This window comes from Drosophila simulans, chromosome 3L (genome assembly GCF_016746395.2).
Source record: "Drosophila simulans strain w501 chromosome 3L, Prin_Dsim_3.1, whole genome shotgun sequence".
Classification (NCBI taxonomy): domain Eukaryota; kingdom Metazoa; phylum Arthropoda; class Insecta; order Diptera; family Drosophilidae; genus Drosophila; species Drosophila simulans.
The window spans coordinates 1,353,765-1,381,662 of record NC_052522.2 but is presented as its reverse complement, the minus strand read 5'-3'; the positions used below and the strand labels follow the sequence as shown (position 1 = coordinate 1,381,662).

At 45.8% G+C, this 27,898-nt stretch overlaps 1 protein-coding gene and 2 non-coding genes across 4 annotated transcripts; all 3 read right to left on the bottom strand.

Moving 5' to 3' along the window:
- Positions 1-9,996: 9,996 nt before the first annotated feature.
- On the bottom strand, positions 9,997-26,395 carry LOC6736331 (protein rhomboid). Of its 2 annotated transcripts, none has more exons than XM_016170614.3 (4): positions 26,113-26,395; positions 12,599-12,998; positions 10,826-11,210; positions 9,997-10,748 (listed from the first exon to the last, which is right to left on the bottom strand). In XM_016170614.3, the coding sequence occupies exons 2-4, from the start codon at positions 12,929-12,931 to the stop codon at positions 10,432-10,434; spliced, it is 1,035 nt and encodes a 344-aa protein (XP_016029808.1). In that variant the 5' UTR covers positions 12,932-12,998; positions 26,113-26,395; the 3' UTR covers positions 9,997-10,431. The 2 variants fall into 2 exon arrangements, with proteins under 2 accessions (XP_016029808.1, XP_016029807.1); XM_016170613.2 differs by having other exon boundaries at positions 12,599-12,994.
- Positions 16,824-16,895, bottom strand: Trnae-cuc. Its single transcript has one exon. It is a non-coding gene; the product is annotated as a tRNA-Glu (tRNA).
- On the bottom strand, positions 17,084-17,155 carry Trnae-cuc. Its single transcript has one exon. It is a non-coding gene; the product is annotated as a tRNA-Glu (tRNA).
- Positions 26,396-27,898: the final 1,503 nt, after the last annotated feature.

Sequence of the window (27,898 nt, the reverse complement as noted above, 5' to 3'; positions counted from 1 at the left end):
TAACCTTTTTCGGAATTAATTAAAATCCATTCAACACTCGGCACTGGCAGTTGCATTCGCCGATGCCCACGACGGACTCCAGTGGCTGCGAATGAGGCACATAATCATCAATTATTCGCGCAATTACCGCAAACAAATAAATATTCTTAATTTATTATGTTTTCGAATCGGGCTTGGCCGCCCACAATGGCAACAGGCGGCGAATGCAGACGAAAAATCGCTACGAAAAAATATTAAAAATAAATTTCCAACCCGAAACAACAAACATACAAATTTCGGTGGAGCTGAGCGTTGGCGACGGGGGATTATGGGGGGCAATGGGCTGGTTTGCTGGAAACTGCGGTATTGAGATTGATGTCCATAAATTAATTCCTCGCCGTTGCGTCCCTTCAGTTCCATTGTGTCTTCTTAGTCAGTCTGGCTGTCGTGCGATAAATTTCATAGATGCATTTGGTAATTTCAATTTGTTTTAATGTGTCGCCTCTATTCTATGCTGTGCTGTTCTATATATAAAGCACATATAGCACATATAATTTGAGGTTTATTGGCCGTGCCGTGGCTTTCCTTGCTATTTTCGTCTGGCCTCGTGGGATGTGGGATGTTCCGAGGCATCAGCCCCATCGCAGCAATTGGCGCTGCTTATCAGCTGTAGGATGGATATAGGATATGGGATGAGGATATCGAATATTGGGGCACCGCAACGGCAGAGCTTTTGAAGATGTCCCAGGGCGGAAGTGTATTGAAAGATCCGTCGCGGCTTATCCGCGTGCACTGAGAAAAAACTTAATTGCCTCAGTTGAAAAGCTCGACGGAGTGACACGAACATTTAGTGCTACTTCTGCTGTTGATTTTCCCAAGTGCTGATCCAATGGGATAGCCCTTAGGCTTAGCACTATAAATCAATTTCCGCCTTTAGCTTGTCGATGGTGCTGGGCAAACATTTCCTGAATTTCCACCCGGGGATTTGGGGAGCTTAAGCCCCGTGGCGCCTGTGCTTGCTGGAAGGGATTAGAGGAGCACGGGGCATTTCATCATAATTAATAAACTGTCGGTGGCCATATGTAGCTGTTGCTATCTGTTCGTGATGTGTCGTGCTTTATTTCCACATAAATTCGGGGCTTCCACATGTAGCAGTCGTAAAATAGCGTTATTTCGGTTCTGTCATCACCTGAACCCGCCGGTAATCGCCGTTTAGAGCCGGATTCCACTTCCTCTCCACTTGGGTGTCCCCGAAATTTGTCGCGCGATGAGGGAAATTTCGTTTGAATGGTTTCCGCAATGAAGCGACACAAGTGACAGCCATGCCGTAGTTATTGCTCTTGGACTTGGCTGCGTTTTCGGGGAAATGCGGCCCATAAAGTGCGGGAAAATCATGGCCAGAGCTGCAATGTTGCCCAATCTTTTCACGTTTCGAGAACTTCCTCACAGTCGCAGTCCAGCTCGGACTTCATTTCTTTTCATTAGCCGCCCGCACTGCTGGCCATCTACGTAGCGACCAGGTCATAAAACGTAACTGGTTACTCCGCGTAACTCTTGGTACACAACTCGCTTGATTACTTGCCCGTTGGCCTGGTCTTTTACTATGTAATATATGTGTTACTGGCACAGGCGGACGGAGCGGACAGAATGGACAGACAGCGGCACTTTATTAATGAAAAGCGCAGAAGTTCTTTCTATTTTTCCCAGCCCTTTTACGTGTGTGGCCTGCATCGAGGTCAGTCGGAGATTTGTTAGCCGAAAGTGAGCGGTTTCTGCAACGGGCCAAATGAAATGGCCAAAAGACTGGACACGACCGCCGCCAGACGCGATTATGAGGAAAGTTCGTCTGCGAAAAGGTCGGCAATTAGAGAGAGTTTTTTTATTTGCTCCTCAACGAGGTTTTCAGCTACCGCCGAAGGGGAAAGCCGGCGATAAATGGATCGTTTTTTACGCGGCATGTGAAAGAATCTCATCAAGAAGTTGCGGATTAGTATGCAAAAAATGATGTCACGTAGGCTCGTTCCTAGAACTAGTAGTGAAAGTACGATACAATGATGCCAGCAGTTTTCCCAATCCAGTGTTCATTTGCTCCAATGTTTACGTTTGCCGCAGATCAATGAAACATCCATAAATACTGCAGAAATCATAAAGTCTCATCATATAACCACTGCATGGGGCAAGTGCAGCGAAACTAGAAACTCAAATACGAAATACCCATTGGAAGCGATCCATGGCTGGGGATTATGTGAAGAAGACACCCACCAGCGAGGAATTTGCCTTTGTTCGCTACTTTTTTTTTTTTGTATTCCCCGGCTGACAAGTCGTTGGCATCTCTGGCGCATGTTAATTATGCCGGCGGACTACCTAGGCGTGCTCCACCGCGGATCGGAGTCCCCCTGCCGTCGTCCAAAAGAGACCAAGATGTGGGCCGTGGCCACGGCGCGAAGACCTTGACTCTCGCCAAGATCTTGATACGATTTATACAATTTTTGATTCATGGCGTCTCCGCTGTCGCGTTTGCTCGCTATCTTTGGCGACTCGCGGACCAAATTAATTTCGTAGGCAAGAGGCGTGTTGCCATATTTGTCGACGCCAGAACTTCGAGTTCGAAATTTTGAATTCAATCAGCAATTTGCATAAATTTGCAGCCGCGCAAAAAGAAGCTGCTTAGGCTTAGGCCCTAAAAGGTGGGATTAGCCCCACGCCCCCTGAAATCTTAAGACTCCGTTATGGGCCGCTGACCCAAAGTGTGGCGGCTAATGGGACAGCCAAGTGACAAACTGGCCCAAGAAGCGCTCGAGAGTGTGGGCTGCTGATTGACTGACTGACTGGCTGATTGACTGATTGACGGACTGCGTGATGGACTAAATAGGGCCCCCAGTTGACTTGGCCCATCAAATCGCAGCAGACCCAAAACAGACTGGTCCAAACATTTGCAAATCGTTTCGGTTTTGGCTTTTGTCGCACGGGCCACCAAAATAGATTGGCCAAAACTGGGGGAGGTGGGCAGATAGCAGATAGCATCTGTCCGAGATATCGTACGATTTTGTATATATAAAACAAGATTTATTTTTGGCTTAATGAGCTGAGCAGTTTGAGTGCTGTGCAAAAACATCAAATACAATACAATTGTATGATTTTGAACAAATTAAGCAGAGCCATTTAAGATATGTTTTATATTCAAACGAATGCCAACTAATTATGCGCATTAAATCGTAATAGCATGAAAAGTGTATTATCTGCATTAAATGTTGAAATGTATATTAAGAGGTAATTGATTTTATGACATGCATTTGCTATCCAATTATTGGCAGTTTGTAGTTAATCAGTGATGTGAGATTGTGGGATTTGCACATCTGTAAATATTTGGTTTAGTGTTGCAAAGTTCCTTGCTAATATAGATCATACCCCCAATTACCAGGGTATCCCCATAAATATCATGCTGTTCGTTGTGCTCCCACTCTACTACCCAGTTTCTATTTCGGGCTGATTCATTCTCGTCTGAATCTGATTCTGATTTTGATTCCGATTCCGATTCTCGTTCAGTGGGCTGATCGTCGCCTCCTCGTCGTGTTGCCAGCTAAATTTAAATGCCCAAACATCCATAACAACATTCATGAGGATCTGCTGGGTGCACCTACCCGCTCAACCCGCTCAACCCCCCTCCGTTTTTCACAATTCCCAGAATTTATTCGTATTAATTTCCCCGCATTAGTTTTTAATGCGTCGACGCTAGAATTAAAGCCATCGTAAAGCTGACAAATATTTTACGGCTAGTGTGAAAAAAGCGCGACAAATTAATGAATTTATGGGACACTTTAGGGGGTCTCCATCCGCCTGATGGCCACCTGTCCGGTTTGGTTTGGTCTGGCCTGGTAGTTGGCGAAAATGCTCCCCCTGGTTTCTGGATCTAAATCGTTTCGAGTGTCGCCAGGCGCCAATTGGTCACCCCATTCCATCCCACTTGGCGTGGGCGCTTTTCAATTCGTTTTCCGAGCCAAAAGAAACCCAAAGAGCTGTCGTACGTTTTTCACAATTCACAAGACAAAGAGCGAATGTTTCTTGGAATTCGGTTTATTTTCGAGCAGATGAAAGCGATTCGCAAAGTGTTTTGTTTGTTGTCACACATCGAGTGCATGATAGATAGGGACGGAGTGGGAAAACCTCGGATTGCCTCGGATTGGGCAGGAGGTAGAGGTGTTGCCAGTACAGTGGAGACTGCCCACGTGGCTGCACTCGCATTCCACGACGCCACGACATCCTGGGAAACTGTGTGGGCGACCACGGAGGAGTGTGTAGGATCTGCGCATCTCTGGCACTGAGGATCCGAGGGCAGCCAGATCAACTAAATCACACCGGGAACCGGCCCAACTTGAACGCCAAACTTGTTCTCTTCCAGGCGCCAATTTAGCTGGGGATTCATCACATTATTCCCGGCCTGTCGCCTGCTGATCTACGACTTTTGCTCCTTTGTTGGCCTATGGTAATTTCTGAAACACACTGAATACATTCCGAGATCTATATAGTGCTGCACTCAATTCAGCAATAGCCGATCTTGGTCATATTTTCGTGTGTTAATTTTCCCGTCTCAATATTGCTGCTGTTGTTGACCGCACGCGTTTCCATAAACAAAACACCAAAAACTTGAGGCAAGCCAAACCAAAAACCAAACAAACAAAATGCAGCATGCAACGATCGCGTGGCAGTCGCAAGTTTTCCAAACACAGGTGCGGTTTGGTTTGTAATTACTAAAGTATGTAATTTGATGTACACAACAAGATACTATACGATTATGCACCCGCTTTGGCCAACTCCGCTCCTGTCTTCTGGGCGAGGCAGCTCCTCCTGGCGGAGTTCGTCTATTTGTTTTCCAAACAAGCCTCTTTCGCAGACAGGCAGGCGGGCAGATGCAGCCCAGCCCAGCATCTTTCCCCCTTCGCAGCAGTTCAAGTGCGTTCAATTTTCAATAAATCCATAAAATTTAGCTTCGCTTCCCGCAACCAGATAAACCGCAGCAGCCCGCAGCTCCTCCTCCTCCTCCTCCAGCTCCTGCTCTTCCTCGCCAGAGTTTCTCGGACTCGAACTCGGATGTCTGGGCCAGTCCATGGCTGCATTTTTGTTTTGGTCTGTGCGGAGTAAACAATGCACCAACAGCAGGCGAGATGGAGGAGCACACGAAGGAGGAGGCGAGACCGGAGGCCAGGAGTTGGATCCCCACCGCAGACCAAGCCAGATGAGTCACGGCGAACTGTGGAACCGAAAGCTAAAGGCATTGCTTTAGGTTTTGAGGCATTTATTACGAGTAGTGTACTTGCTTAAGACAAACTATTTGTTTATGTTCATCAAAAACACTCGTAATATTGTTTAATATTCAGGGTAAATTATTTTGAAACTTATTATTAAGGTTACTTAGTATCCAGTTCCAGCTCCTCCACTGTGCACCTGCCAAGATTGTTTTGCCCGTCGGAAGTTTGTGAAGTTTGCTGTGTCTATTTGCAGACTGGCTTCCCTTGCTCTGGACTGTGGTTTCATCCAGACCATTGAAGACTGTGAATATTGCGCATCTGTTGATGCTGCGGTCCCCCGGCAGCGTCATCTGCAACTCATCATTTTCTGAAATATTGCTCTTTTGCATACCTGAAGCCGTCTGCGTCCATTTCAGCAATTGTTGCTTTGGCCGGGTTAACAGAACTTAATTCCGAACGATTCCGATCAGACGGAGTTGGAGTTGGGAGGATTTCAATCAACTGGCAGACGCCACCGCAGACATAATTTATTGCCACTCTTCACAACGATATTCATTTCCCGCATTGATGTTTTCCCTAAGTGTTGCCCCTTCCTTGCCAGGAGGAGGCAGCAGCGCAGGGCGGCACTAATTGCTTGTGGATTGCCTTAGGAGGCGGGAATCCAGGACCTGCTCACCTCGCTGGGCGAAAGTTAATTGGCCCGGTCCGGGAGACAATCGCACATGGAACGCCAGCACAGGTACTTGGCCACTTAAGTGCGCTTAATTAATGCAAAGCGAATCCCAATTGGCGGCAGGATTTCGGGTCGCATTAGATGCGCATCGGGGGCACAACAAGCGCGTCGCCTGTTCCTGGCCAGAATCCCAGAATAATCACCGTGCCAACAAACCACTTAATCCGCATCGCGATTGTTTTGGCTGCCTTAATAGTTGGGATAGTTCACTAACAGGATAAGCTGCTTGGTATAACCATTTGTTGCACTTTCAATATCAATGCCACATTACGTAACAGTGAAAATTATCTGTTTCACTTCACTTTTGTCGCCTCTTCTATTACCAACTTTATTTAGATGAGTCAGGGAATTGAAAGTTCGGTTACCACCGCCTACTTTTCCGCGTGGGATGTTCTCTCCTGGCTGCTAATGCTTGTCGACTGACACCGCCAGTGACTTTCGGTGGCCAAAGTGGGTGCAGTCTGGATTATCCTTTGTTGGCCATCGACAAGTCGGCCAGCGCGGAGCACGGAACATGGCATCGTGTTGTACTTCTTGTTCTTACTCCACCCGCAACTGAGCCACGCACTTTTGGCGCGACGGCCTTAATTGCGAGGTGTTCAAGTGAACTCTGATTGCCGCTGCTCCTCCGACTCCTCTCCAGCTTTCCGATGGCGTTAATTGGGCAGCAGACGGAGCACAGCAGCCGGCGCAACATTTGCTGCCACTTTGATGCCCTGCCGATGATACTCGACCAAACGGCGACTTCAACAAGCTGCAGTCCCGAAAATTTGCATTTCAAGCAGCCCGCGATTTATGGCCCAGTCAGTCCATGGGATCCAGAGGTTGCAGGCTTGGATGGGGGAGGAGGGTGCTGCTGTGACGAATCCAATTATGAGGCGCGCCAGCTGGAGGATCCGAGGAGGGGCAGACGACCCCTGACGGGTGCCATGTGCCTGATGCGATAATGCGCCATCAAATGGCCATAAATAAAGCGCACAAAGCGGATTAAGCGTTTTGTTAACAGATTTATATTGAGCTGAATTATGAGCCAGCGGCGAGTTGAGATTTAATGAGTTCCTCCCCTTCTCCCTCAGCCGAGATGCCAATAAGATCGGGTTGATCCCAATGAAATGAACTCGGGTTTATGGATTCCCCAGGGGATGCAGAGTGGCCTCATTGGGGGAAAGACTTTCCAGTTCTTTAACCTCAACTATGTATTACAAGTTTATAAGAGACATCTTTAAAGTCCTGGTAGATTGAATTTAACACGGATACCATTTCCTTAAATGTTACAAAATGATGTATTTGTATTATAGTTGCCATCCCTCCGACCATCCCGACTGTCAATCCATGTGTTTCATTTCTCGAGCTGCAAATTTGAAATCGCTGCCAGAGTTGCTGTCACTTCCACTCCGTTTTTGGCCATTGCCATGGCAACTGAGGGCTTTGCATACCGAACCGGAGGAGAATATGAATTAGAATTGATGGCAAATGCCAAACAAGACTTTATGCAGATACTTTTGATAAATTCATGGGACCTTGGGATGGGAAATACATGAATGAACACCGAAAGTTGCAGCACACAATGTTGTAGCTCAACTGCCAGAAATATTTATGCTGCAAATTCGAGCTGTTATCGATTGGCAGGACATGCATATTGTATGTTTTTTATTCCCCCCAACCATTTGTTTATCGAATTTAAGTGCTCCCCAGGGGGGATGAAGGCAGAAAAAACAGTGGCATTCGGGGCTGTGTTTGTCTATGTTCCAGGAAGATGGTATCCCGGGTGAATGGACGGACACTTAAAGCCCGGCCAAAAATTACAGCCACTGAAAGTAAGGCAGCCCTAAAAAAAGAAAAAATAACCGAAAAACAGAAGAGGTAAAGAAAAAAAAAAACCGAGCTCCAAATTGCCCCCGAGGGCAGGCAATGGCAAATTGAGGCTGCCGCTGAAGAAGCCGCCTCACCTGGCCGAGGAGGAGGTACCCGCCGCTCCTGGGCGGTGGGGAGGATCATCCTCATCAGTCGATCGACGAGTGGCAGCCGCGTGCTGAACCCCACGGATCCCACAAAAAGTGCAGATTCGACTCGTCGGCATTTGGGCTGAGCGTCGAATTAAGCAAATTATGGTGGGCCCCGGTGATCGATCCGAATTGAGCCCCCTTCTCCAGCCGACGCCCCTGTCTCCTCGACAGATGCTGCAATTTGCCTTAATGCCCAGGATTATGTTCCAGCGACTGCGAGAGCTGCAAACTGTTGACTCTTTTTTGTGTCCATGTCCACTCAAATTGGCGCATGTAAATTTCTGCGTTCGCAAAAGTCGCTGACCCATCGGGTCAGGCATATGGATTGGCAAGTGGAGTTGGTCAGTCCATTGATATTTTACTCTATCATTAGTATGTTATTTAAGGATTTCTGCCAAAAATACCTCTTCATTTCACTCCAATACTCTTTGACGAGAAATGTTTGTAATACCAGTTGGTAGGGAGTTTCCTGTTCAGTCATACTTGGACTCCCATCCCGTCCTGCTCCTGGTATTTTGTCTCCTCGTCGGACTCCTCATGCCGCCTGATGCTGACATTTGTGTGTGCGTTGAAATATTTTTTGAATGCAGATTTTTCACTTAAAATTATTTCAATTACGCCAAGTGCAGGCCAAGGAGCCGAGCCACGGAGCAGCCCAATCCTCGAGACTTGGACGCTTTTTTGTCGACTTGTCCTCTCTGCCGCTGCGAGTGGCAGTGGAATGGCAGCTGCTGCAGCTCAGTTGTCGCTTTCGGAACTTCAGCTGCAAGTAGATTAAATGCCACAACCGCAAACAGACAAACTTGGTCAATTATTTTCAACGGCGGACACAAATTATTGATGCAGGCCCACCCCGTCCCGTCCCTGGCTACCGGGAGGATCGGGAACGGGTCGTCGGTGAGCCCGACGTGGAGTTTAAAAGCTGCCCGACCAAACCGCATCATCAATCTGGGGAAGTCTTGGTCTTGGTCTCGGACGTTCCTCCTCGAGTGAGAGCAGCGGAGACAATGGGCTCACCCCTCGCCGCTTTTCTCGCAAAAGGTCTTCATTAAATTAGTGAAATGAGCAAGTCGTCCAGGACTCAGCTGCAGCTCAACTGGAGGTGGCACACTGGGAAAAAGAATGCCCACATAAAGAAGGAAAGGTACTTTATGGCAAGAAAGATATTTATATGGTAGCAAAGTTTCTAAAGAAGCAGCAATGGGAGATACCTGCAACCTTTCAAGTTTTGGCTATAGTTCCTGCTCATTTTTTCGAGTGTAGGATCACGATGATGTCTCTTAAGAGGAGCTTGTTTCATTGAGGATCCTCTGGAGCCTCGCATCTGCGAGCAGCCGCATTTAATGTCACAAATATTTGTTGTCAACTGTCAATTGAGTTGGGCGCAGGAAGACACTCGTTTCTTGGAGCGATGCAACTGGTGACGACTTAACGAGAACTCCCGATAATCCCCGCTGCTGCTCAGCGATCAGCGATCAGGGATCAGGGATCCCCCGAAGAACTCCTAACTTCGATCTGATTCGATTGAGAGGAATCGCAAGTGGCTTGCTAAATTGGCTCAACTGGCTGGGTGGGTCGAATGTTCGATTGAACCATCAATGTCTCATCAAAATGCACTCGGTTTTGGGTGGTGCTGTGGCTTTTTTTTAGCAGGGGAGCCAGCGACGCAGCTTGCAGCTATTGAATTACGAACACATTCAGTGCAAGTTTACAATTTCATTATCGGCGAATGCGAAATCCAAAACCAAAAATAACCAACTCCCCCCAGAAGCTCCCCACTTGGAGCCAGCACCATGATATGATGCAATGCCAAAATAGAACAACGCCCAGAGCTGATGGCTAATTTCGGTTTTTGTTTGTTATTAATTTCTGGTGCGGCCTCCAAAAATGTTGGCTTTTCGATTGCAGCTGTTTCAGCTGATTGGGGAATTAGTATGCAGTTTACCTCAGATTGAAATTCAAATAGAGTGGCTTCATTCCCAGCCCGATGTTTCGTTACATTTTAGGGTGGCTTCAAATAAAACAAGGCACATTGGTGTTTACTCTATAGTTTGGTAATTTATTGAGTTAGATTTCTTGTTTCAAATTATTGTATTTGGATATATGTATGTTATGTCTTTAAGCTCTGGTTTGGCATTAAGCCTAAGTAGGCAACTCAATGTAGGAGTCCATCGATCAGCATCGATAGCCATCCAAACCCGATCCTAAGTCTTTGATGTGAGCCAGGCTCAGTTCCCGAACGGAACCTCTCCACTCCTTTGGCATTGGCATAAGATAAATGTTGGGACTTACGAGCTAAGAGTATTTTGAGCAATCCCCCCTTGAAGTGGGAGCCAGGATATCCGATAGATGTAGATATGTTATTTGAGCACACTGTCCTGGGGAAAGTCTTATAATCTAGTGACTAGACTAGGGCATAAGAGGAGACATGTAAGAGGAGGATGCAGTCTGTGGCTTCCGCCTGGGATCATCCCATTCCGAGGTCGTTCATCAGGTGCTGCCTGATCACCTGGCCCTCCTCCTCGGCCAGAAGTTGAGCTGTGACCGTGTTCACCAAGTTGAAGGCGATTCCGAAGGCGCTGAATATGCACCATACGCCCAGGGCCAGCCAGCGGAGTGGGCGTGGTCGCAGCCCACCATCCAGTTGCCGGAGAAGCAGCAGACCCACACTAATCCCGGCCAGAGCTCCGGTCATGTGGGCGATATAGGAGACAGAGGGTCGTGTCTGCAGCTGGTGCATCGCCAGTTCTCTTGAATAGAGGGCATAACCCAAATCGCAGAAAACTGTAAAGTATAGATAATATATATTTATGATTCCCAAGATCAAACTATGGTAATATGAGTTACACCAGTGCACCTACCGAACAAAATCACAGCCATTAGCTGGAATACCCCGTGTCGCATCTGACCAAAGTTGAGCAACAGACTCGCCAGTTGGGCGGCCAGCAAGGCGTAAACTCCACCACTGGCTCCCACCAGGAAAACTTCCGAGTCCACCACCGAAGTTCCCAATGAGCCGGCCAAAACTCCGGCCATATAAATGACGCCCGTTCTCAGCGATCCATGTACCAGCTCCAAAGGCACGCCGAATAGGAGCTGGGTGAGCACGTTGTAACCCAGATGGAGCCAACTGGCGTGGAGCAGGGCATAGCTGAGGAATCTCCAGAGCTGCAGGCGCTGGTCGGGACGATATACGAGAAGGGAATCCTCGGGTGGTTCAGCACCCACCCATAGAAACACGAGAACCTGTGGAAGTTAAGAATAAAATGAATGCTTCATTATAAGTTAAATAGAAGTTGGAAAAGCTTTTTGTGACCCTGCAAAGAAAAGGTATGCATACTAAACAACCATTTCTTGTAACCCGAACTAGTTCGGAACCACTTCATGAGCACCACTTTTGGGGGAACCCCCATTCCCACTCGAGGCAACGAGGGAAGCAATAAAATCATCAAGCCCGCACAGCCGAGACAGCTTTGCCAGGAGGAGATGGGGTGGCCCGAACAACCCCCAAAGGCGTAGACTGCCAGCAGACAGCGACGAGACGTCGCCATCAATTCCCCCCAGCTCCTGGTTGCCCATTCCTCCCGTTTTTACTCCAGAAACCCCATTATTCCCCCTCATTCCTGCCCAATTCCCCGTTTTTCTGTGGCCTGGCGGCGTCCAGTCTGTGTGGTGTGCAAAAAGCTAGACGCGGAAAACAAATCGTAGACGTGTTGGATTTTTCGCACGCACTCTGTATCCCTTCATCCTTACTGCCCCCTTTCCGCGTCCCCCATGGTACTCGAATATCCTTTAACCGGAAGCCAACTTCCATTTACAAAATGCACTGGGTGGGGAGCGAGCAGCTAAGTCGTCGTGTTCGGTGTGTGTGGCCCTGTCGGCAATTTGTTTGCCTCAAAAGTCAATTGCTAGACGAGATCTCTGTTGTGTGGGTGATATAGAACGAATGCTTGGGGCCCTTCAGCTGGAGGTTGGGGTCTGAAATACGATACAGCATCTTTGTTATGGCCAAGCAAACAACCCTCTTCATCGGCCATCTCGTATAATTTGAGATACAAAACGCGTTTCAGACGTGACTGCAAGTCGCTTGGGCATTCTGGCTCCCAAGTCTTTGGTCTTTGGGGGTTAAGTGTAATGAAAAGTGGACTAAATGAAATACTTTTGAAATGTGCTGTGCCAGATACTAACTGATCACTTTGAAAAATATCTGTGGCAGAATTTAGCTATTATTTTAAAGTATTTGTGCTTTGCTCTTTCGCTGCAAAATGGTTAAGCTCTTAAGCTTTGAAAAGTAATGAAAACGTTAAACTCAAAGATTGAGGATTATGGTATAATATGTAATTGCCATCAGACACAAAAGATCAGGGGTTAAATGTGCGCCCAATTCAATATGTTTGCTATCCCAAGGGTTGGTTGCACTGCAACATCTATAAGCCAACAATTAAACCCCACCAGAATGTGGCCAGAATGTTGTGCTTTTATATGCGATGTCATGGCAACATCAACCCATCGCCGTCGCCATCCCCAACGCGAGGCCACCCCAAATGTGGCTGTTATGACCCTCAATCAACCCTCGACGGTAATCGCATTAAAAAGCGGTCACATTTGGCGCCCAACGTGGGGCGGCTACTCACCTCGAGGAGCGTGGCGAGGATAATGAAAAAGGGCGGAATCCACTTGAAAGGCGTGGCAGCCCCTTCAAGATGTTTCGCCCTGTGATTCCCCCAGTCCGGGGAACTGCTCTTGGATGCTGCTGCTCCGGATGCCCGCTGCACTGGCTGCACTGGCTGCACCGCCATCAGCTGGTCACAGCAGACGCCCAGCACCAGTCCGGATCTCGACGACGACGGAGCCGGCGGCATTTGCAGAACGGTACTGGGCGGCATCTCCCCCTGCTCCACCGTTCCGATGAGGGGTCTATTTTTGGGGCGTCTGCCTTGTGACGGTGCCCCACTTAGCAGGAGCATCTGAGGCTGAGGCGGCTTCTGTCATGGTGAGATGAGCGGAATGCTGTCTGCTCCCGGCGGCGGCTGTCTGGACGAAAAAGAAAATCAATCACTTAAAGAAACTGTGGTGTATATTATAACATAACAAGAAAACATTCTGTTGAGATTGGAGACTCTTTATTTAGTATGCTAACGTTCTGATAATCCACAATTTGCTCTCTTTTCTCTCAGTGTAGAAGGAGATTACGCGGTGGGCCAAATTAGCTCAAGGTTGTCTCTCTATTTCTGCGACTGTCTCCGGCTTTGACGACAACTGCAGCGCAATTTCTCCGCGACGCGTCTCGATTTGGCAGACGACGATGTTCGACATTGCCAGAGGCGCCATCATTCAGGTCTAAATCCCCCGGGCTCCTGCCCCCCTTCATCACCCGCTCACTGCTCCCCCTTTTAATGGCACTAGACGGCCATAAAAGAGTCAAGAATTTATTTCTTTTTTTGCACTCGCAAGAAATTTATTTCCGCTGCGGCAGCACCAAAGAAAAGAAGGCCAAAATGCAACCCCGAAAGTGCTCAAACTTGAGATTAAGACGGAATTCGGAATTCCTAGCCGGAGGAAGTAGTCAAAGGAGCTGGCCAGAAGGGGCAGAGCAATAAGGCAGCTCTGGGGGATATAATGCTAGTGAAATCTATGATCGTAAATCTTGAAATTAAATGTTGCATAAAAAAGTAATGTATGGTTGGAACTAATGGAGTTGGCTATCCATCATACATGCTGTTCCATTTTTTAGCGTCTTACTGCAGTTACATAACTGAGAGAACATACTTTCCTCTGGGTTAGACACTTAATCGATAATCATTTGAATTCCAACTCCTAGTTCTTTAGATATATCTTAAGCTTAAGGATTAGTTCCACTTTATGGGATACACTTGTTCCGAGCAGACAGCAAATAACTTGTAACTTGAGGGTTAACTAGTTCATGTGCATGTTTTGGTTTTGGCTAGTTTATGTTTTTGGTTATTTTGGACGGCTTCCAGTTCTGGGCTCCCATGGCGTGTCCTGTTCCTTTTCGGCGTGTTTGGTTTTCCCTGTAGTGTTGTGGTGCGCTGCAGTTGCTCTTGGTAATGAGTTTTAATGGTGATTACCTCTGGCCCAAAACAACTGGGATAGTGGAAGGTCCTGGCGTGTTGTCCTGCCCTCTTCTGTTGCCCGAAAACTCGTTTCACAGACGGAAGTGTTGCTCTCGGTCGTCCCCCTAATGATCCTGGCGCACAACTGGCAAACCGGTTAATGGATCCGAAAATGGGGACCGAGGGGCAGGCAGGCGCATGCCAAAACTGTAAAAATATCGACAGGTGTATCCTTAATGTCCTCAGACATCGATTCCTGGTAGCTTTGCCCGGTTTGTTCAACTTGGTCTGCCGCTTTTTCTGCTGCTGTCCTTGGCACGCAACTTGTTCGTGTGCAGGACACTGAAACGCACAATATCCTTGAAACAAACATCCAACTTCCTCTGCGCCCCTCCCCCACCACTCTTTTTATCCTTCTGGCCCCCGGTGTTTGCCTTCCTGCTCGGCTCATTTGGCAAAGGCAAAAATCGAAGTTCAACTCGCCGTTGAAGTTGATTATGCAAGCCAACCTCCTTCTGGCTGCTCCACCAATGTTTTTTCGTTTTGCCTCTCGTTACACAGAAATAAAATATTAATGGCCAGGACATTTGAAATGTTTATTACCGGCGAAACGCAGGACTTGGGAAATGAATATGGCTAAATTCAGTGACTATGATTGCCTCCTTATTTATTTTGTTCCTCAATAATTGTGCTAGTTACAAATTAAATTTCTGTCTTCACAAATTTAGTTTGACCTTAGTTTTCAATCAAATGACATTCCGTTTGGAACATATCGCCCTTATTTGATCAAAAGTGGGCGGTAACTGGCATTTTCAATCTATTTTTCCAGTGACCCGCTCCTTGAGCTGCTGTTCTACATTTCTGAGTCGACCGCATTTTGTGTTTGCATTGGGCAAACATTTCATTTGCATAATGCTGACTATTTGTATTTGCATTATTTGCCAGCGGAGTACTTTTCTAAGGTTATCAAATATGTGTGGGTATCCATCCCCACCTGTTTTTTACGTATTTTCCTCTATTGATTTATGCGGTTCAGCGAGCTGGCCAAATTGGCTCGAAACATATTCGAAATTATTTCGCAGTTCCTGGGACGTTGGACGTTGGACGTTGGACGTTTTGCCGGCAATTACAAAGATATATTCCTCCTGAGTAAATATGGTTAGTTAGTTGCAGTTGGCCAGCGAAGGGGCGAGAGGAGACAAAAACAAATTTAATTACTGAAGCCGCAGGGTGCACCACCCAAAAGAAATAGTGAGAGAGAAATGTACGGAAAAAATACATAATTACAACGCGGCTTAAATGCCTTTGGGTCGAGAGCAAAAGTTATGGAGAGCCAGTGGGCGGGTCGAAAAGTGAAAGAATAACGAAGAAAGTTACGTTAACAAAACGCAACAACAAATGGACTGCAGGCAACAACAAGGCGCTCAACATGAACTACCAACAATGACGAGAAAATTATTATAAAACTATAATTGAAAAATGTTTACCAGGTGGGTGGCTCTTGTGTCGGGCGATGGTGGGATCCAATCTAAAGTTATGGTAGCTTACACAGAAGAAATCGATCTACGCTTTTCCCAGCAATCATTCAATCGTAGGCTTATCAGACAAAAGCCAAAGTATTCGACTTTTAGTCCAAACTAACAGCTACCCATCTTTAAAGATGGCAATATTATACCAACATTTGTTGAAAAGGCGGAGCATTGCGTTTAGAAAAGAAGATCGGGGTCACCAAATGGATTATTAGCCCTCGATCAAAGACATACAATTTTATTTTAAGAGCTAGTAAAACAATGTAATTTAAAGGTCACCCATGGGAGCTTTCACTGTACACCAACTCTGGGAATTGTTTTCACTTTTTTAATTTTTTCAAAGGTTTCTTTTCGCATTATTTCTATGAGACGATAATGAAGCGTTATGAAAGATGTGCATGGAAAGCCAAAAGGGGTGGGGGCTAGTCTAGCTAGTGAGGGGGGTGCCAGGGAGGCTTCGACGCCCAAAGTCTTAGTTGGTTTCACAATAAAATTCCGACAATTGAAGCGAATGCGATTAAAAGTCGCGCACGCCATCACAGAAGAAAAATGCGGAGAGTGGAGAGTGGGGGAAAAGTGAGAGGGGCAAGTGGAGCATCGCGATAGCCGGCGTCTTGGAATTCTCAAGCCGAGAAACCGAGAAACAACGACCCACGCAGGCTTCAAAGTTCATTTCCATTCGGGTTGCATGTCAAGTTGCAGTGGCAAAGGAGTGAGGAGAGGCGCGTGTGGGAAGCAGGCTAGCTCTGTCTCCGTCCGTCCTATAGCCATCTCGCTTCCTCGCACTCCAATAAATGCTCTTTCTCTTTGCTTTCAATTTAATTGTAATTTCTTTTGTGTTTATTGCGTTTTTGTGTGTCTGCTGCTTACGTTTTTATTTCATTAACTTGTGTTTACTGTGTGAAACACTTGCCCTTACTCGGACCCCCTTCCTTCCCCGCCCCTTTGGTCAGCCACTGGCCCATAAAACACTCAACATAAAACTAAGGCCACTAAAGTTTGCCTCTGTTTCTGTTGTTGTTCCTCAAATTCAACAAAAGAATGGAGCACAATCTGCTCTCGATGTCGAGTCAAGATTTCAAAGATTTAGAACAGTCAACGACCAAATTTTCGAAGCTCCCGAATTCTTTGCTGATCTAACATTAATCAGGGCATAATGAAATAGAGCTGCAGAAAAAATAAACCCATATTTTCCTTAGTCGTGAGTTTTTTCAAAATGTGCAATGGTGTATGAAAAAAAATATTTGTAGCCATATTTCCCATACCGGGAATTGAACCCGGGCCTTCCGGGTGAGAGCCGGATATCCTAACCACTAGACAATATGGGACTTGGGATGCAGAATCAAAAACAGTTTCAAGAATTTCGGTAATATTATTTATAGATGTAATGTCTGAAAATATAATTCAAAATGTAGATGTTTTCTGGAGTACTACCCTGAACAACTAAAACCTGTATTTTTTTAGAATGTGTGTATAAATTTTAAAATAATTTTAAAAAAATAATCTGTAACCATATTTCCCATACCGGGAATTGAACCCGGGCCTTCCGGGTGAGAGCCGGATATCCTAACCACTAGACAATATGGGATATGAATACGTGGCGCGCCAAAAGCCAACTTTAGTCACACGCCGTGCAAGATCGCTTTTTGCTCGTTCGTTTGATTTTGGAGATTATTCTGATCCGTCGTTTATAAATAGCCGTTGAATCATGTAGTGTTGGTCAGAAAATCGAAACTCGATGACGAATGTAATTTACCTATCAGATCGGATCGGATTGAAATGGAATGCAGAGCGTTGGCATATGATTATTATTTTGCCGGTTCGTGATCCGCGGAAAACCGCAAGCTTGCCTCCCCCTACTTTACCCTTTGCTTTCCTCGGCTTGCTCTGTCTCCCTGCTTAAGTATTTATGTCTTTTCGTATATTTCTACGACTTCGCGTCAATGCACAAATCAGTTAACGTCCGGCAGACGACAACGGACGATGGACGGTGGCAGGCGGACGGGGGACGGACCTAATCACCTGCAGCGACAAAGACACCACCGACCGAACCACCTGAACCACCTGAGCACTGCTGTTGTTGCTGCCCAAACAAGTGCACCGGGTATCCATGTTTATTTTACGGTTCAACGATTATTACCAGTTATTGTCTAATGCAGCCGTAAAAGGGGCCACCGAAGGGGGCAGGCGGGAGAGGTCACACGCCCCACCACCACCACCAACAACAACAAACCCACCACAGCACCACCGAGGCAGACGGCGAACAGCAACCACAGGCAGACCGACGACAGACAGAATCGGGCGGACGAGGGGTTCTCTGGACAACTTTGGGACTGCAGTAGGTGTTGCCTGCAACCACCGATGGTGCAAGGTCCAAGTGGGTGCGAGTGCACTGAGAGAAAGTAGTGTATACTATATAGTTCATGTTGGAATACCTAATGTCGCACATGTAAGATGTCACCTATGAATTCCAATTCAAACTTTGATAAGCCTGCGAATAAGTTAACCCTTTTTTCTCTCTCTGCATTGGCTCGTAGCTGTGTAGGTTGCTCTTGTGGTCCCTGCTCATTTCGCTATCAATATTTCAAACACGTTCCAAACTTTTGCCTTTTTCAGAAGGGAGCAGAGTCCAGTAAGGGGACATAGGGAAGGGGGGTCAAAACGGAAGTTCACACGGAAATATAGGAAAAATACAAGAATAATAATAAAACAAAAAACGAAATGTATGAAAGACACCAGACGAGCATAATGCTCGTACATACCGTACATACATATAATCAAAACGGAGCAACCAAAAATGTGAAAAATGAATCACGCAAACGGCGGAGCAGATCGAATCGGGGTGGCTAAAGTTTCATTCAGTTTGGAAATCGAACATTCAGAGATATATGTACAAGTAGTAACCAGTCGAAAAGGGGAGGCCAGTTTCGTAATATGGCAACTAAACGAAAACGAAAATGAAAATGAAATGAAAACTACACACAGCCGAAATCCAAAGACGTAGAGCCAAGTATTTGCGGAATGCCAGGAAATGACAAACACTTTGGCTGGAGGCCACTGCAAAGATTGTCAAGGAGAATCCAAATGTGGGGGGATTAATGGTGGCAGTGGATGTGGTTGCTGGGCAGACGATGACATATCAATAAATTAGGCACGCAGGCGATTTAAGTGCGTGGCCCCACGGGACGAAGTCTAGACGAAGGAGAATCCAATTAAACACCCACATGCAGGCAGAACAAATTTAGCAGATACAATTTTCGTTTCAAATCCAAAACATATATGTTCGAACTCTTCAGTTAGATACATTTCGAGCAGTGCAGATAACCAACTGAAAACCTCTGAATTCAAAGATACTTTTACGTATGGCCAGCAGATGGCACTCTGAGATCACAGCTTGAGCTTGATTTATGGCATGAGAATTTCGCCCGAGTCCGATCTAATAAATATCTATGGAAATTGCAGCACGAACTCAGCGAGACATTGTGATAATTAACTTCCAAGCTAAAGACTCGAAGATACAAGTAGCGCCGAGCGGGTCAATTGCCCCTCCCCCTTTCTCCCAACGCCCCTCTTTCGCTTCTCTGCTGATTGTGTCGAGTGAAGCAATTTAATGCAAAAGCCATCAATTAACCCGCTTTTACCGCCGAGATACAAAAGTATCTTTCGCCGCTCTCGAACGGTTGCTGCGCCGCGAGATGCAACGATTTGCACGTAGTTCCGTTAGCTAATTGGAAGCTGATCTGCCATCGATTTGGTGGCCACTGGCCAGGAAGGAAGCCGCGCGGAAATTGCCCAGCCAATGGAACATTGACCCAGGGCAGGAATTTCATCCGTCCCCGCTGGTTTGCCGTCCCATGAATAATTAATTTATGATTTTTCCCATTGTAAATCATAACAATTAATGTGGCTTTAAGTGGTCAGCAGGCAGTAAGGAGCAAGGAGCAGGGGTGCAACATGACCATTGCCAAGGGCGAGCAGCTACATCAAAAGGCAATTATGCGCCCTGAATCCGCTGAGTGGGTGAGCAGTGAAAAATGTTAATGGCAAAGCAGCGAGTGAAAAGCGGGCAGAATTCGCACGGTAATGGAAATGAAAATGGAAATGGCTTGACAAGCCTTTTGTTCTCGCGTTTTTCTCTGGGATCCAAAGACAAATAAACAGCAGATTGCCAAGGAAGGAGGACAGGAAGGAAGGGATCAGTTGGGGGAACGCAGGAAGCCAAGAGGAATGTTCTTAAACGAGACAGCTCAAATTGGTGCTTAAATAGTTCGTACTTAAGCAAACAAGCTAAAGATCTCATCGCAGAATGAATATCATGGGTAAATGGTTTATTTTAGCCCTTTTCTCCTGGGAAACAAATGGCAAAGATGCATTTCCCAAGGAACGTGCTCAGTGCTTTTCCAATAAATATTTGCACTCGATTTCCCCTTATGATTTCACCGCTGGTCAAGCGGTTTTCCCAAGCTAATGTGCGATCCATTTTTCGTGCGACTTTCCACGAGCCGAGAAAATCGCGCGCATAAAGGCAAAGGCGGCGTCATTAATGGGTTCAATAGCAGCGCGATGTCGGTGCGAATCTCCCCCTGGCCGCCCCTTTTGGAGCTCAATGAACTGGTCCCTGCCCCGCCCCGATTATCACATTTCGATTAGCAACCACTTCGGCTCCAAGACGGAACCTCGAGCCGCGCTGACCTGCCAACTGGCGTTCATAACCACATTAGCACCGCTGGCGCTGCCCTCGACCCGCCGATGACCCACCTGCCGCCACGCCCCTCGCTCTCCGCCCCTTTGGTTAGCTACTCTATCGCCGATCTACATTCGCTTCCTCGACATTCACCAACATTGTTGCCGCAGTCGGTGGGCCCGTTCCGCCCCCTTTGCCGCCTCTTCTTCGGTGGACGCAAGCGGCGCCTACCTGTACCGCCCCCTCTCTTCCCTCGGTCACCCATCCCCCTGCCCATCTGCCCCTTCCCCGTTCGCTCCCCTTTCTTGGCGTGGTAATTATTCGCGCTCAGGTGAGTACGCGAGTCTGCAAAGCGTAACTTGTAGCTTGTAGATACATCCACGTATCTCTTCGCACGCATCTACATATGGAAAACTGTGGGCATGGGCCGAGGCTGGAAACTGTGAAATGCGCTAGAGATGGGCAGGTGCGTCAGTCAGCATTGCATCTTGAGAAACTCAACTTTAAGTAACCCTTTCAACGAACATTAGTAACAAACTTTCATACAGTATCCATCTAATATTCTAAGAAATATTTCAATACTGAATTATGCTTGGCATTTCCTATTGATATCGTAAGCTTATCTGTGCTCGTGAGTCACGCGACCATCGCTGCGGTAGATGGACAAAAGTTAATCACCGTTGCCGTTTAGCTCAGTGAGCTTGTTGTTGGGGCTCCGCTTGGATCTCGTCTGGGAGCTGGAGCCACATATGCTATATGGTGTAGCTGTTGGCTCGCATAGTTTACATTTTATAAGTTAATTGAGTTAACTGTGCAGCGCTCTCACTTTGTGGTCATTTGCAGATGCAGATTGGCCGGGTATCCGCCAGATACGTGTGTACGATTGCATCTATCTATCTATCGGATGCAGCGCTGATCATCGGGAGCAACTATCTATGGGTGGTCAGTGCACAGGCCCTCCGAGAGAACCGCTTTAATTATAAATACTTTCTCGCCTTTTTGTCGGCGTTTGTAAATCTGCATAATTCGTGTTGCGGTTGCAACCATTAAAATTAAACAAAACCCGAAGGAAAAAAAAACAACAAACAAGCGGCGACCAACAATTTCTGCTGTTTAATTGCCAGAATATTTGATTTCACATACATATACATGCGTTTTCTATGTTTTTTTCTTATTGTGCTATTTGTCGGGCATTTTTGTGTTTTTCTCGATTTTGGTTTTTCTGCTTTGGTTATTTGTTTTTTTCAGGTTTTTCACATTGTGTCAATGCAGAATAATAACCCAAATAGCTGTGATAACTCTTTGTAAACGATTTGCGTTCGGTTTGTCCGTGATTTTTGCTTAATTCTATCATAAATACTACATGACAACGGTGCGATGCATTGGATCAAATGGTTTCAGTTGAAACATACTCTATTTAACAAAAAAATATTGACATAGAATATAAGCTAAAAATCAAACATCACACCGATTTTCTATAGCTACGTATATTTAGTGCACTTTCTTTGCAACTAAACACCCATTTAATGTGAATTTTTTGCAGTTATGCAACTGAGATACATACAGCTGAGATCTGATTAATTACATTGCTAAACACAATCTTCCGCTGGCAAATATTTGTCACATGAGAGTCGTCTCACTTTTCGCAAGTGCAAATAGGAAATACCCTAATCCGCGACACCTTCGTCATTTACAAATTGTGTCAATGAATCGGCTTCGATAGTTGTCGACCAACTTCAATTGCTGACGTCAAAGACTTTGGCCCACGTTCCTCGTGTGAAACTCGTTTTGGACCTCGAACTCGTAACCCCTTCCCCTCGCATTTTTTTCCTATCGATGCGGACTTTCAGGTGTTCGCATTGCGTGGGCCTGACTCACTCACCAGAACTCACCTCAACGCGGTGCGGATTGGTCTGGGTTCGGTTCTCTAGAGAATGTGACCCTGGCTGGGTTCCGTTTCACTTTTCGCCAGATTTGTAAATTTTCAATCTCTTATTCGGCTGCACTATTAACAGCATTTGTTGAGACGGTTTAGTGTCGATTCACACGTCAGATGCAGGCGTACAGTGCTCACTCGCTAAGTAGGATCACTATCATACACCAATGCTATCGATTGTTACAAATGAATATTGTCTAATTTAGAATCCATACTACAACTTTATATACCAAATAATCTAAATCTTTGTTTGATTATTTATTTATTATTATTTCTAATTTCCGTGCTAGCACTGTATCTGTAAATGTATCTGTATCTGTGGGATGCATTCTTAGCATGTTTGTTTGTGGCTCGCTCTGCAGTTTTCGCAATCGTTTGCCTTTGTTTTTGTTTATCGCCAGTTCGCGAATCTTTGCTGTCTTATCTTCGGCTGCTCTTCTTTCTTTGCTTTTTGCAGCTCTCTTTCTTTTGTTTCGTCGCGCGCACGAATTTTCACCTCTTTCGAACAACATTGATGAATGAAAAGTGTTGGAAAGGGCTGAAGACAGGTGGTGGTGGAGGGGGAAATGGCAAATCGCCGATAAGCGATGAGTGTGCGGAGTTCCCCTGGTGGGTGCACTTTTTAGCTTGTGATTCATATTCCGCAGTTGCATTTGTTTTTGCACATTGCGCTGGTTAGGCAATTTTCCAGCCGAATCCACCCCCTTCTACCCGCTACGCCCCTGTTCTTTCACTGGAAGAACCCCCTTCTGAGTTTGGTGTGAAATATTTACGTGTAGACAACATTCCACTAACTGCAGTTGCAATGGCAACTAAAGACACCGTTTTCCACTTCTCCTTGGCATTTTTACCCACATTTATTTTCGGTGCATTTCCGCCTGCCATTTGCCAGGTTGCCTTATCCTACAGCTCACCTGTTTCCCCCAACTGAACTTAAAAATATAAAAATAAATCTGGGGGAAAATCGTTTGGCACTGCAGGTGAAATACCCTGTAATTGATACTGCAAACAATATAACTAAATACCTATAGATATGAATAACAATTTGTGAGCTAATTCTTAGTAGAGTTTCTTTTTCATGACCATAAATAGGAGTTTTCCCATTGAAGCTTCACTTGCACACTTTTCCGAGCAATCCGACTGGTCAAGTTTGTGGAGAAGGTGAAACCCGTACCAAATGCATGTGGATCCCAGCATGCTCTTGGACCCTTGGCTGCTCCATCGAGGGTATTTGGCATAAGGAGTTCCTGCGCTATTCATCTGCGCCTTAGTTCGGGCATAAACATTTCCTAAACTTTTATCTAATTCAGCAAACTGCAGCAACAACGTCAGCTTCATCCATTTTGCTGCAAGGTTCCCAAGACATTTCCACATTTTCCGAGTCATTGTTCTTGTTGTTGTTGCTGTTATTGTGTGCTCCATCTTTGAGCTTTTGTTTTTCTTTATTTATTGTTTTTTTTTTATGTGGATCTCTTTTTTCGCATTTTTAGCGTGTTTCAACTTGTTAGGCATTCAACTTTTCACATCGCTGCTCTGCTTATTTTTTGTTTTTCCGCCGCGAAGGTTTTTCCTTCAGTCGAGTTGTTGTTGTGTTTGTTTTTCGGACTTTTCGTTTCGCGTCGGTTTTGTGCAACACACACACACACACACACACACACACGCACGCCACTCGAGTTCTTTGTTTGTGTCGCCCTGAGACTTTGGGGCGCCTCAGCCATAGGGGGCGTGGCTGGTCGGTGGGCAGTGGGCGGGGGTGCAACTTCGAATGGTTGCATAATCCGGCAGTTTCGTGCGGAATTTATTCAATTTCTTAAGCGCTAACTAGCACCATATATACTTGTTATTTGAAAGGTAAAACTAAAGAACTATTATTAAGATTTGCTTAAAAGTTTAAACTTTTTATTTGTTAACATTTTTGGTTTAGTTGCGTAATAATTTTGTACATTTCGCTTCTCAGGCATAAACTGCACTGATTTATTAGCTCTGTTTTGTATGCGTTTGTGCGAGTATCTCAAAGATACCATCTCGTATCTGTATCTGTATCTGGCGTGTGCGTGTGCACCTTGGCCGACAAGACGAACTACAAAACTGCTCGAGCCATTGTCTTGCAACAGCTCAAGTTGAAACGTCTGGCTAGATTAATGCGAATGCGAGAGGGTCTGACACTAATGAAGGTCAAAGGTGGCCCAAAAGGGAAGGGGTTGGGAAGGGGGGAGGTGGAGACAGCTTAAGAATGATTAAACACTATAAACTGTTGACTTCTGCGCTGAGATTGCGCTGGGAAATGGGGGAGCACAACACAAATCAGTTTGCTGAATTTAATAGCAGTCAGAAGTTTGGGCCAAATTCAGTTTGGTAATTAAAGTTTTACGACTTGGATGGTAATTTTAATTCGCAGCTTAACTACGTTCCTTTGATTTGAGTTAGCAAACTATTTCCCATATCTGTAATCTTCATAACTTTTCCACTTCTGCACACGTTGGTAAAAGAAAAGTGGCCCAAAATGGGTAAACAAAACTAAGCCAGAAATCAGAAATCAGGTCTTTGGGTCTTTTTTCGCCTTTTTCTTTGTTTGTTTCGCTATATTGTTTTTATTTTCGACTTTGCCTCTCGCTCTGACGCGTATAAAAGCAAACTTGACACATTTAAAAACTATATATTAACAAACAAAAAACGAACAAGAGACACGAAAAATTAAAATGCATTGCGTACGATTTTTTCAAGAATAGCCAACGCATTAATTTTTTCGTATTTCCATGCACTCAACAATAAACAAAAACTTCACCAGTGACAAAAGCCCAAGGCAGCTGTCATTTTGTCCATGATTTGTGTATCTGAAACAGCTCTTGATTTTGATTTTGATTTCCATTTTGTCTGCTTAGCAAAAGTTTCGCGGGAAAAAGAAAAATTCGTAAAGTGAATAAAATTCGCTTGGATGCGATTGAATGAGATACTTTGCGAGGCTGCGCAGATAAATCAAAGTGTAAACAAAAGTGAGCCAAATGTGGCGTCTTCGCGCCCTGGGGACACACGAACCTGGTCACTTTGGTGGCAAGATGGATGTCCAAACTGGGAGCTCGTGGCCCGCCCACGCGCCTACGAGACCCTCTCCATCGATCGTTGGCCACTCCTGCCTACACGCACTTGCGTTTCCATTCGAAAACGAGACAATGGAAATCGAACAGCCAACCAACCAGCCAGTAGCTGTCCAAGAAGTTGCCCAGAAGTTGGCCAGAAGTAGCACTTGTCCGAGATCCCACAAAAGATATCGAAAATGGAGCAGGGCAGCCCACGCACATGCAGAAACCGGGTGAACCGGGGGAGATTTCAACGGAAAGTGCTTGCCATTTGCTGACAGCTCGGGCGCAAACGGTTTTTAGTTAAACCCGCGCTCCACGTTGCGTATACGCAATGTGCGCCTGGCTGGGAATGGGTGGCAGTGGGTGGCAGTAGTGGGTGGTGGCATTGCAGTTGGCCCGTTGCAAACGGCAGCAAATACGGATGCCGAACGACAAGCACAGATGTTTTTACAACCCAAAAGATACAAAGCAGACACAGATACTGATGCTGAAGCTGCTGCCGCACTGACAGATGCAGATTTACATGCACTGAGAACAAAAACTAGGTTGGTTAACTGATAAGATTGGTTACTGGTTTCAATAGACATGTGACATTTACGCCACTCAACGTGGAATTTATAAACAAATATTATATGTATTATATATTATTTTTCGCACCATGAAGTCTCCTTTATTTTTTTCAGTGCTCGCTCTAGTCAAATACGTTCAGCTCAGCTTGGTTGAGTTTGGAGCTGAGTTTTGCCAAGTTTTAAGCCGATGGATTTATTTTTTCGGGGTTTGGTCGGGATCTCCGAGGGTGAGATATGGAATAGATGGGGATTGAGAGTGGGGGCGTTATGACTTACCGAGGGGGGTGACGGAATGGTTGACTCTTTTCAGGCCATCCGGGGGCAGGATTATGTGAACTGGTTGCAGCTTCAATTTTATTTCTCTCGAGGATGAGCGACAAGTTACTGCGGCCGTCGATCCGAGCAGTAAATGGCTGGCGGTACGAATGTTCGGTGCTTTTCCACTAAGTTTTTCCTCGGGGCTTTTCCTCCACTTTTCCAGCGAACCGTTAGTCGCGCGTGCTGCCGCCGGTTGCCGTTACAAAGTACCGTTCACAACTGAGCTCGTTTTTTATGCGGCCCGATACTTTTATAGATTCGCAAAGTGCCGGCCTGGCCAAAACCGAAAGGGGTAGAGCCTCCTTACCGGAGGGGTTACCTGTGTGTGTTTGTGTTTTTTTTTTCCATTTTGCACCCCTTTCGAAAAGCCGGCTCTTGCTGGCCAAGGTAAGAAACCCCCCCTGCAAACCACCGCCCCCTTTTGAGCCACCCTTTTGAACAATAAAGCCAGGTGCAGCAAACATGTTCGAGGTTCGAACGCGTTGCCAAGTTTTCCTTTGTCGTGGCTTTTTGCTTTTGGCCACCATCCGGTGAACGGTACACGTAAAGGAGTCACGTGAACAAGTGAGAGGGGGCGAACGAACGAGGAGCGAAAGGGAGAGGGAGAGCAAGGAGCCAGCTGGCTTTTACCGGCAGCTGCAGGTGCGACAGAGAAAGAGGAGAGACGGAGAGCGAGAGGGAGACAGTTGCAGATGCAGCCGCCGACGGATAATTAACAAGTCACTTATTAAGTTAGCACAACCCAAAACACCTTAATCCCTTTTTGGCTAATTAACTCAATTATTGCATTACCAAATGTGCAACAATTTGGGGAAACAAAAAGAAACGAAGCTTGGGCTTATACTTAAAATTGTATCTGATCAAGTATTGTTCACTTTAATATCTGTTCTTTTGCAAACTTAATAATAATTAATAGAAAACTAAATAGCTTTGCCACTAACTTTCCCTTTGATAAAAAGAAACAGCCAACGTTGATTTCTGGCCCCTGATAAATAAATCAAATCACTTCGGTCTCAGCTGCTGTTTTCGCCTTGTTTATTGGGTGTCAAAAGGTGCATCCATCAGATGCGAGATACAAGATACAAGACACGAGATACTTATTTATGTGGGCTATCTCTGGCATCTCTTGGGAGCAGTCATCTCTTTTGTATCTCGACTTGTTAACATATCGAGTACGATTTTGATGTCTTGTGGCCTCCTCCATCCTCCATCTCGCTGCTCAAATAGCAAATAGCAAATAGCAAACAGCAAACATCGAAAGGGATACAGATACACTTAACAATTGCAGAAGCATCTTCATCAAATGGGCCTCATTCTGCTGCCGCTGACAGCTGATGAGGGCGCTGCCCGCCCCTTTGTGCCGCCCTAGTCCCCTCTCACTCCCACACAGCAGCTAGCTCACTCGCTCGCCTGGCGGAAACCACCTCGAATCACGCAGATTGGATTCGAATTGACTTCAAGATGAATTAGGTGGCAGTTGAACGGGTTCTATGGATCTTACTTTTTTTTTAATTAAGGGTGGATAACTGTTGATATGGGGGTGCTGTCCGCAAAGAGTTTGCTCTGAATTAAGTGCTAGTTACTATGATATAACTAAAATTATAATAACTATAACTAATTACTTTAAGATGGGAGTTTCTTCCTAATTACTAGATAGTTAATATGAAGAAGGTAGCTTGATAATCACCAAATGCTTTGCTTTAAAAGGTAGCACTAAATACTAGCAGCAACTAAAAAGCTTATA

Bases quoted from the DNA above. Each gene is read 5' to 3' on its own strand.
- LOC6736331 (XM_016170614.3), bottom strand. From the start codon at position 12,931: ATGCTCCTGCTAAGTGGGGCACCGTCACAAGGCAGACGCCCCAAAAAT. The intron at 11,211-12,598 runs GTGAGTAGCCGC...TAACTTCCACAG, and splicing joins TCCTCGCCACGCTCCTCGAG to GTTCTCGTGTTTCTATGGGT. The intron at 10,749-10,825 runs GTAGGTGCACTG...TATACTTTACAG, and splicing joins AATGGCTGTGATTTTGTTCG to TTTTCTGCGATTTGGGTTAT.